The following is a 10,790-nucleotide window of genomic DNA, read 5'->3' on the forward strand; positions in this document are numbered from 1 at the left end:
GAGCTCTCCTGATATTTTTTCGTTCGTGGGGGTATAGGATTCATGCTAGGATTTACGTCCATGGATTCATCCATCACATTAAAATTTTTAATCAAACTTTAAAATAAAAAATGAAACCAACACTACACAGTACTCAATCAAAAGGAAAAGAAAAAACTTCTACCTTGAAATTGTTGTCTATCTCCGTTGCACTGCCGTGTAGATCCTCGTTGCTCTAGATGTTCTTGTTGGATGCTGATTGTTGGATGTGATGCTACTGCTACCTGACATCCAGCACCACTCGATTTCCGATTTACTTTTGTCTTCGCCAGCTGCAACCAGCGCAGGTCACCGGTGTATACCTGCGTGTTGTATGGCAGTGGAAAGACCGAGTTGTCTTGTCTCCTTCTTCCTTGTGCTCCGCACCGATATGCTTCTGCACCGAAGTGCCTTCGCACCGGTGTGCTTTTGCACTCTCCTGCTTCTGTGTGCCTTTGCACTCTTCTTCTTCAATGTGCCTTTGCACTCTCCTGCTCAGCACTTGTGGCTGTATATTGTGGCCTGGGTAGAGCTTGGGAAACGCCCTTTGTTGTTTCCTTCACCAGCTTGGCCCAGCACTAGGGCTCTCTTATGCAGCACGATTTTACGTTTTAACGGCTGCTGCCAACAGGTCTCTACCTGTAGTTCAACCGTTGTCGTATTTAACGCGTGTAAACTAACCAGCGTTATTAAACTGTACGCTTCTATACACAACCTTCTCGGTTGAACGGCTATTACTGAATGATGAGATTGATATTGGGGCAACATTATTTATTTATTTATTATTTATTTATTTATCTATTTCTTTCCATCTGACCTGGATTGATCTCAATGGAGTTTTTGGTGGAGTGGGAAAATTTGTCCATTCAGCAATTTCGCTATAAATACTGCTCTGAGTATATTTCGTCGTTTGTCTAGTGTGTCCATGTCGAGCAAACGACAGCGCTCAATGTATGGTGGAAGCTCTGACGGATTACGCCATGGCAGAGATCTGATAGAAAATCGCAGGAATCGTGATTGTACTGCTTCAATTCTATTGATCCAAACACTGGCGTAAGGACACCAAATGTGCACTGAGGTTTCAAGGGTAGACCGTACTAACGCGTAATATAACGCTCGCAGCCAGTATGGATCAGTAAACTCTTTGGCGATCCTCATGATGAAACCTAAGTTTCTATTTGCCTGAGCAATTATATGCGAGTAGTGATGTCTGAAGGAGAGCTGAGAATCAAGAAGCACACCCAAATCTTTGAAAACAGTTACTCTTTCAAGTGTGTCCCCAGAAATAGAGTAGTTCCAGACTATCGGGCTTTTCTTACGTGTGAAAGAAATCACAGAGCATTTGGACACACTTATAGTTAAGAGGTTGAGATTGCACCATTCACAAAAATTGTTTAGGTGCTGCTGAAGTTCCATGCAATCAGTTGTCGATTGCACAACAAGAAACAGTTTCAAATCGTCCGCATACATAAGTCTCCATCCTGGTGGAATGACAAAAGAAATGTCATTAAAAAATAATGAAAACAGCAATGGTCCGAGATTGCTTCCTTGAGGAACACCTGATTCGTTAACGAAGTTTTGTGACTCGACATTTCCTAGCTTCACTGATAAAATTCGGCCTACGAGATATGACTTAAGCCACTGAGAGAAACTAGACGATGCACCTAGACGCTCCAGTTTCGCAATCAAGAGCGTATGATTTACACGGTCAAACGCTGCTTTCAGGTCGGTATATATTGTATCTATCTGTGATCCAGTTTCAATGTTCTTAATACAAAGGGAACAAAATAGTGTCAAGTTAGTGATTGTAGATCTGCCTGGATAAAAACCATGCTGATCATTAGAGATATATGTCTTTGTTTCACGGAATAAAACGTTCCCCACTAAAATCTCCAACAGCTTTGATCCAGCACAGAGAGAAGTTATACCTCGGTAATTTGCAATATTTTGTTTATCTCCTTTTTTGAAGATCGGGAACATGTACGATTTTTTCCAGCATGCAGGAAACCGTGACTGCGACATTGATTGGTACTATCACTTCTGTTTTCCTTTTTCGACTTCTGATGTCCGTTTTCGACACGGTGGGATGTCGTTCTTTGAACGCGCACACTTCTGAACGAAGTTGCTTCACTGTTTTAGCCATCACGATTAGAGTTCGACTAAATATTTTTGTTCCGACCTTAAGAATCCGAGAACAACTCGTTCAACTTATAGACAAGGAGTTTACAAACTATTTTAGGAGGAAGACTATCTCTATTTTTGTCGTGAATATGATTTTCTTTACTATGGGGAACCTTTTCAAAATTTACCCTGTGGATGAATAGGTAGATTTCAATCGTGGATATCTCTTGTACTTAACCCAACAACATAATTTTTCATCCATGCTATCGGAAATACGATCAGATCAAGCACAATTGGACTCAAAATTACAGTTTTCTAAAATGTTTGGTATCAACGCGTATCAAAGATAAAAAGTGATGACTTTTGTTTGTTTTTCTCATGCTCGGACGACGGTTTTGGTACACAGAGCGACATTGCATTCTCGTGTTACAAAAAAAAAATAACACGTTTCATTCATTCAAACCTGTGCAGTTGACATTGAAGTGTACGTGAATTGATTATTAAAGAACCTTTTTATATTTTATTCCGTTGATATTACTGTAATTCGTACCGTGTGTATTTCTGCATGCGAACATTTTTTTACTTACTGTGCTCTCGTATTAAGGGGCGGGTAGGGTCTAACAGTTTTGAAAAATCATTTATTATTATCTTTATATTTTCGTATAGTAAAGCATATGAAGAATTTTCTGTGAAATTTTCAAGCCTATTGGAACGAAACTCTGGAAGTTATGGACCTTTATCTATGGCTATCTCATTCTACGAAGAAGCAAGAGCTCGGCGCACAGGCCCAAGATTTCTACTTCGATTGACTTCAAAACTTGACAAAACATTTTTGAAATATTTTGTTGTAATAAATTATAAAAGAAAAAACATGATTTTTTGAAAATGTTAGACACTACAGGCTCCCTGGAGTAATTAATTGTTTCCATTGATTTTATAGACAAAAACCTTTAAACGTGTTTTACTCGAAAGCAGGTTTTGAAAGTCCGTGTCCATCGTCATTCAAAAACTACTGCACCAATTTTTTTCAAATTTTGCACACACTGTCTACATATAAAAAACCAGACTCCAACGTTTTCTTTTTCGTTGTTTGTTACTTTGGGGAGGTTTAACAGCCACAAAATGGTGTTTTTTTTTCGTGAAAAATCGTAGTTTTCACTTTGAACAACCACCAAAAATTTAAATCAAGAAAATCAAACAGAAACGTTGGGGTCTAGAAAAACTTGTACTTTAACTATGCTGCGTTCATTTGTTCACTTCTGATTAGTCTGCGCTGAGATACAGTGGACACCGCAATCATGATTTTTAAGAAGCGTTCTCGAAAATACCTCTTCTCCGACTTATTTCTCAATATTTTTCCACGAAAAAATTACAAAATGTTTTTCGAATGATGCTTTTTATCATTCAAAACATTTGAATTTATTTTGTTAAACGATAATTCTGGAAAAAAAATCGGCAAAATGATAATTTTTTTCATCGTTTAGACCCCCTTAATTTATGTGTTATAGAAAGTGTGTCATGAATTAGCCCTACTTTAGTATAGGTGCACCGTTACAAATCTGAAAGTGAAGAAATGAAACCTTGCCCAATTCACACGATCTATCAACTTATGGAAACGATTTTAAACATTAGGAAGTTTGAAGAAACGTGTAAGTTTTATTCGTATTCACGTTATATAATTATGTCTCTGACATTATCCGCTAACTTTTTATTGATTCGTAACATATTACAATTTAAAAGCTTAGCAGTTTATTTAGTAAGTTGAACTGACATAATCAAAACGTAACAAAATAAGTATCACTCAGTGCACATTATGTGTAATTTATGAATATTTAAATTGTTTGAACATTTCATGTAAAATAACTCAAATATGTATTTATAAATTACGACTTACACATTATTTTGAAGGTTTGAAATATGCACGTGTGTTTATAAATAAGGATCGCCTTGAAGACCACATCGATTCCCTTAAAAGGTTTTCGTTTATTTTGTCCAAAGTGGGTTTGGACCCCATGAGATCGGAATAGACCTCTTAAGAATGCCTGACCTAAATGGATGGATACAGTTATAATTAAATAGTACACACGAAAAATAATATGATGGTAAATCACTCGGAAATAGTTGTGGTCACCTAAAAAATGACTAAGAATTAAACATTTTACAGAACTTCAAGTACTACATAGAACTAAGCTCAATATATGTATCTTAGGATGCCAATATTTTGGGCTCATCTCTAATTTCGTAAAGCGATAGTGCTCCAAAATTTATGCACCTCGAAAACGTCCCTTTGCAAAATTTAAGCTAAATCGAATATGAGTAGGTAGTGCCGCCCGGCGGTTAAAATTTGAAAATTGTCGATCACCATCACCATAGGAAGAAGGTAGATGATTATTCCAAAATTGAAACTTTTTTCGAAGCCAAATGTCTTAGGCTGTGAACCATTTCGCGGTTAATTTTAACTTTTGGCTGAAATCTGACACTTGGGTGGTTATTTTGTGTCGAGTAGTTAAATTTAACTATAACTGCGGCCCATTTCAAAATTTGACGGAACGAAAGTTATTTGGGTTTATTTTCCACTGGCAATAATTCAAACTAAATTAACATCATCACATCAAATTAACCGCTCGAGTGTCAGATTTTAACCGAAAGGTAAAATTAACCGCGAAATTGTTCACAGCCTTAGAATTGCATGAAACATCAAGACCTAGTGTCATCTTAATTTTTATTCATAGTCAACTCTAGGACTTGAGATTTCCGAAATCGAAAATTAATTCTTGATGCCTAGAATTACCTGAAGCGTCGAGATAACACCAGATCTCGACGTTTCATGCAATTCTAAGACATTTGACAGCAAAAAAAGTCCCAGAGTCGATCGTTCAAATTTTTTTTAGATGACACTCCGTTGGTGATTTTTTACTGTCGAAAATTTTAAGACTTTCAGCAGGGTGCTTAAACTTTTAAGCATTACCGCTTTACGAAATTAGAGATGACCCCAAAAGACCTTAAGATACATATGGTAAACTTCGATGTAGTATTTACTTGAAGTCTAGATAAATGTTTGTTTGAATATAACCTCAAACACCCTAATGTATCAGATTTATCACTATTAACCTTGCAACATTGATGTTTTCCTTTCCAGAAACTGCACTGCTGCTGCCGGCCATTTTATCGAAAAGTAGACATGAGAACGATACCAGCGATATCCGACGGAACTTGCGGTTGCGTTATAAGAATGCTTTCAAGCACAACCGAGGCAATGAGTAAGTGCAAAATTGTATTAAAATAGTTTTTCCCTCAGTTTGTTCTTAACTCTTTATCCCGCTCGATGTAATCACTTTCATTAAACAATTTTCTCCATCAAACTAAACTCGGTTATTTTTCATTCTAGACACCAGCTTCTCAACGCAAACTTTTCATTCACAGCTCTTCTGATTCTTTGGTAGCTGCATAATTCATCATACCTACTTATTATTAATTTCTCCATAGTCAAACCGCACCATGGTCATAAAAAGGGGAGCAATAGCATTTCTGAAGATACTCTGATAGCACAAATTTTCGCTGCACTCTAACCCGTGGTGAATTTCACTCACACACAAATACACACGTATATTTTTATTCTCCTTCACCGTTGATTCCGGAGCTGTTTAATTAACAAACTGCTGAATGCGAATTTGTGAATCCCGTCAGTTTCATTTCTCGTTCCTGTTTGCTTTATTTTTTTTCTCAGGTACTGCATAGAGTTTGAGGTAATTAAGGCAACGAAGGCATGCCACAAGGACAAAACTTACAGTGCACTGGCTGAGGGAGATCGAGTAATCGTCCGTTGTGACCTGGAAGCCCTGCATGAGGACAAATCGGTGACATCGGAGCCGGAGATTTCAAACAACTCGATCCAGGAAGAAGACGACAACGATAGCGGCAGCCGGCAAACCACAGACAAGAAACCGAAATTTCGTTGCCGTGGTGAGGGTATAACCGGTCGGAGCACACGGTTCACCAGTCTGGCGTTGCCATCATGTCGGGGCAAATGGATGCGCGTGACAACTAAGCAACTGAAAAAATGCTCTACTGCCGAAGCAGAGTTTATTTTCGTCTAGAATGAGCATCCTGAATGTTCCAGTTCCCTCCCTCCCATCCTTTGAAGATACCTATAGTGGTTTATATGTAACTAGCAGCGGTATTATGAACGAAAAGACATCGTTTCATTTATTCGCGGACGGTAAATCTACGTGAAAATGACATCAAATATTTCCATCATTGACAATATCAATAAGTGGAGTCACCGTGCTAGTGTAACGAAAATACTCTGAAAAAAACTGTCGTGTAGATGAGAGCGGTAAAATAATTCTCATTTTTATGAAACTGACAATTAGAGTTGACTGTTGAAAATTTTCACCTTTTCATGGTAGAGATAAACCGTACAAAAGCTAACAAGATTTTGTACATTGAAGTAGCAAAACAGTGGAATTACGATCGAAGTAAAAATAAGGAAAAAACTCAACTCCATTAGAACAGCTGAGATTATTTCAATCACTAAGCTTCACTCTAACTGCAAATATTATCCGTAAGGTGGAAATATACAGTACTGTCAATCTTGACTTAAGTTAAATTAATTTCTTTCATTTCGATATAACGTCTAATTACTTCAAAAATATCTGAAAACATCAGTTAAGTAAAGTGCCATATCAAAACTACTGTCTTTAAGCATTTAATAGAAACGATTAAGAAACAACCAACCGTTGATGCACGTATGTAAAAACTTCTAGCAACTTATAATATCAGTACGTATGTCTTATAATCTAATTTTCTTTCTTCTCGGTTAAATATGTAAAATAATGTTAAAAATAAATCATGGAAATCAGAGTTATGCTCAATAACTAGCAAATGATGACAGTTCATGAATCCGATATACCTACAGTTGAACAGTACGTTGTCTGTAACAATTGACCTTGAAAACTTCTGTATCTGTAACTATTGACGTTGAACACTAAAAATTTCTATTTTTCCAGCATTACAGCATTCTTTCAAACAAACTTATAAAACCGATACACTGCAGAAGGATGTAAATAACATTCCGAAATACGCGTATCTGTATTGTAACGTTTGTAATGCTTCATTAAAGCATAGTGACTTTGTGAAAGTGTAATAACGTGACAGTGAAATAGTGGATGGTACATAAATAGTGCAACTATTGAATATATTCCGCTAACAGCTTCAGGTAAAAATAGTGACAATGATTACCAAGCCAAGTGAGCCAAACAGGTTTATTAAATTAAGAAAGAAAATTGTGGGAATATCTAAAGATATTGCGTTTTTGAAAAAATGCAGTAGATTTGGATTAATTCCCACATGCTGTAAGGTAAAAGGTGGAAGACCTTTTTTTAAAAAGCTCTAATTAAAATTCAACACGAAATTTTGAAAGAGAAGGTTAAACAATTGTATAGCATTCAGAGCGTAAAATTTTTGGAATGCTATAACCTTCACTTGAAACTAGCGAAACAATATCCCCAAGACTTCGAAACTTTTCTAAACAAAGTAAAAGTTGCAGAACATTGCGAATCCGAACGCAAACAAAATCTTCTTCATAAGAAATTCGAAAATTTACGTTCCAAAAATGTTTCAGACCGCCCCCCAAAACCTCCAGTACAATTTTTGGAGGATTTTCTTGTAAATCGTTCATCTCAAATTTTTACCAATGAACAAACTAATCTTTTAAATCTTGGTTTAAATTATGCAATTTCTTCAAAAGTAAATCTCGAACAAGTTATTATAGACATAGAAACAGGTTTAAATAACTGTGATCTTTCCTTTCCTAAAATTAATGACGCCAGAACTATCGTAGCTGACGTCATTAAAAGTACTTCTTTGAATAATCAGCAAACCATAGATGAAGAAGAACTAGTAAACAATTGCGAGAAAAGCCTGTTTTTTATGTAAAAGCTAACAAGGGAAATAAAGTAGTTATTATGGACAAACAAGATTATGACAACTTGATAACCCAAAAAATTATTGATGGTCCTTATAGGAAACAAAGAACCGACCCCCTTCCTGAAATTATCAAAAAAATGGATAAAACTCTTCTTGAATGTAATCCGAACTTCGATATCAACCTCAATTACCTCAAAGTTCCTAACCCTTCTTTACCCAAAATCAAAGGACTACCAAAGGTTCACATACCTGGTAACGAAATAAGGAAATTATTTCTTCAGTGGGAGCCCCTACCCAAAAAATCGCCAAATGGCTAGTAAAAGAATTCCATTCTATGCCAAAAAAATTTTTCAGTAGATCAGTCCCCAACATACAAGAATTTAAGACTCAACTTCAAAAATCTGGTGAAATCGAAGAAGACGAAATAATGGTATCATTCGATGTAACCGCCTTGTGTCCCGGTGAAGGACTCAATCAATCTATTGGAAGATTGGTTACTTCAACAACATAGTAACAGTTTATGGAAAAGCAAAGTAAGGTCATATCTGAATCTAACTCGGCTTTGTATGGACGTAAATTACTTCAAATTCGGATTTTATAAACAGTTACAAGAGGCACCAATGGGTAATCCGCTCTCCCCGTTTTTATGCGAATTGTTTATGGTAAATCTTGAAGAACTTTTGAAAAACCAGAGATTATTACCTAATCGCTGGTGGAGATACGTTGATGATATATTCTGTATCATCAAACGCAATGATTTATCAACTTTCTTACAAATGATTAATAACTTACATAAAAACATTAAATTCACCTATGAGGAGGAGAAAGACAACAGTTTACCTTTCTTGTCAGAGAGGCAAAAATCTTAAATTTCGAGATATACAGGAAGCCAACCAACACAGATCGGGTCATACCAAATACTTCTAATCATTCACACCAACACAAAATGGCAGCTTTCCACCATATGATTCACAGAATGCTGACCTTACCCCTTAAGAGAGATGCTGTAGTAAAAGAGAAAAACTTTATTTTCGAATTTGGAAAGCTCAATGGAAATCCGGAGCGTTCAATCCAAACAATCCTCGACAAAAAATTAAGATTGTTGAAAAAACAATCACTTACAACTCTGCCTCCCCCATCGGAAAATTTACAAAGAATATTGGTGGACTTCAATCCAAACATTGCACATCCTTTGAAATCAAAAATAAATAAATTTGGTTTAGATTCAGTATTCAGCAGCATGAACTAGGTTCTATAAAAGATCCTACGGATAATTTGAAAAAATCTGGGGTATACAAAATCTCGTGTTCTCATTGTGATAAAATATATATTGGACAAATAAAGAGAACTCTAGACATCCGTTTCAAAGAGCACGTCGCTGAAATAGCAAAAGCATCTAAAGAATTAGAGAAAGGACTACCCACATCAATTCAAGTCAAAAGTAGCTGAGCATGCCTTTTCTGAAGATCATGAACTCATTACCAACGACATAAAAATCTTCCCGTTTTTACCCGTTGACAATATGACATTTCGTATAAAAGGAGCAGCATTACAGCATTCTTTCAAACAAACTTATAAAACCGATACACTGAAGGAGGATGTAAATAACATTCCGAAATACGCGTATCTGTATTGTAACGTTTGTTATGCTTCATTAAAGCATAGTGACTTTGTGAAAGTGTAATAACGTGACAGTGAAATAGTGGAATTAAATGGTACATAAATAGTGAAACTATTTATTCACTAAAAATTGTTCCAAATTTTGGTACCTTATCGTAACACCAATCTAACTAGCCGTAGGTGTTAAGAATCCGTCCACTATTCAAGGAGAAATCGAATTTTTCGCTTTATCCCAATAATTGGGGTTTCGAACGAAGCACGATGAAATGACGCTTGGAAATCAAAGTGCATAATGTGAACGTGTCATTATGGAACTCAACTGGAAGTATCTCGACGAAAAAGAAATCGGTTTATTTCCTCGTAAGTTAAAGGTATTAAATTTGTTTTAATATGCCCATACTTGCATTTCCGCCTGCCTTGAATTTGTGCTGTTTTCGAGTTACATATGTCGTTTTCGCTTGATGCCAAACCTAACCCAGTTTCCACTCTAACTGCTGTCAAACCGTTTGTTTGAAGCTAGTTTCGAACCTAGTTTTAACGTTGTTGAACTGAAAATCGAGTCAGTTTCGAACCTGGTTGTTATATCAGGTTTGCTCAAACCCCCGTTGCTAAGTGCTAAATCAACACAGTTTCGTGAAAAGTGTTTGTTTGATGAAACTGCCCTGGGTCAGTGTCAGTGTTCTCAAGCGAAAACGATAATAGATAAACATATTTTGCGATTTTGCATCTTTTTCTTTCAAACCACCCTAACCCCCCCCCCCCCCCTTCCCCACAGTATAGAGGCGTGGGTCTCAAAGTAGGCTGGATCGACTTTGACCAAGCTAGTTGTAAATGAAAGGTCTTCCAGGAAGTATAAACGCTATTGTTTTTGTTTCTGGATCTAATGATTACTTTCCGAATTATACCAACTTTTAATTCAAAATTTGCATTTTTTTACAATAACTGTAACAATTGACCTTGAAATCTAAATATTGCTCTAAATTTTGATACCTCATTGTAATACCAATTCAACGTAGATTGTAAGAATCCGTCAACTATTCAAGGAGTTTTGACCGAATCACGATGAAATGACGCTTGGAATTAAAATTGGACACAATTTTCAA

General features: G+C 36.3%; 1 protein-coding gene across 5 annotated transcripts in view; it reads left to right on the forward strand.

Moving 5' to 3' along the window:
* The window catches only part of LOC131434737 (somatomedin-B and thrombospondin type-1 domain-containing protein-like), a 135,013-nt gene extending 128,011 nt beyond the window's left edge, over positions 1-7,002 (forward strand). For all 5 annotated transcript variants that reach the window (XM_058601805.1, XM_058601801.1, XM_058601803.1 and 2 more), the window contains exons 4-5: positions 5,279-5,399; positions 5,867-7,002. In XM_058601805.1, the coding sequence (XP_058457788.1) occupies positions 5,279-5,399; positions 5,867-6,236 (491 nt within the window). In that variant the 3' untranslated portion in view covers positions 6,237-7,002. The remainder of the gene's footprint in view (positions 1-5,278; positions 5,400-5,866) is intronic.
* Positions 7,003-10,790: the final 3,788 nt, after the last annotated feature.

The sequence above is a fragment of the Malaya genurostris genome, chromosome 3, assembly GCF_030247185.1.
Source record: "Malaya genurostris strain Urasoe2022 chromosome 3, Malgen_1.1, whole genome shotgun sequence".
NCBI lineage: Eukaryota > Metazoa > Arthropoda > Insecta > Diptera > Culicidae > Malaya > Malaya genurostris.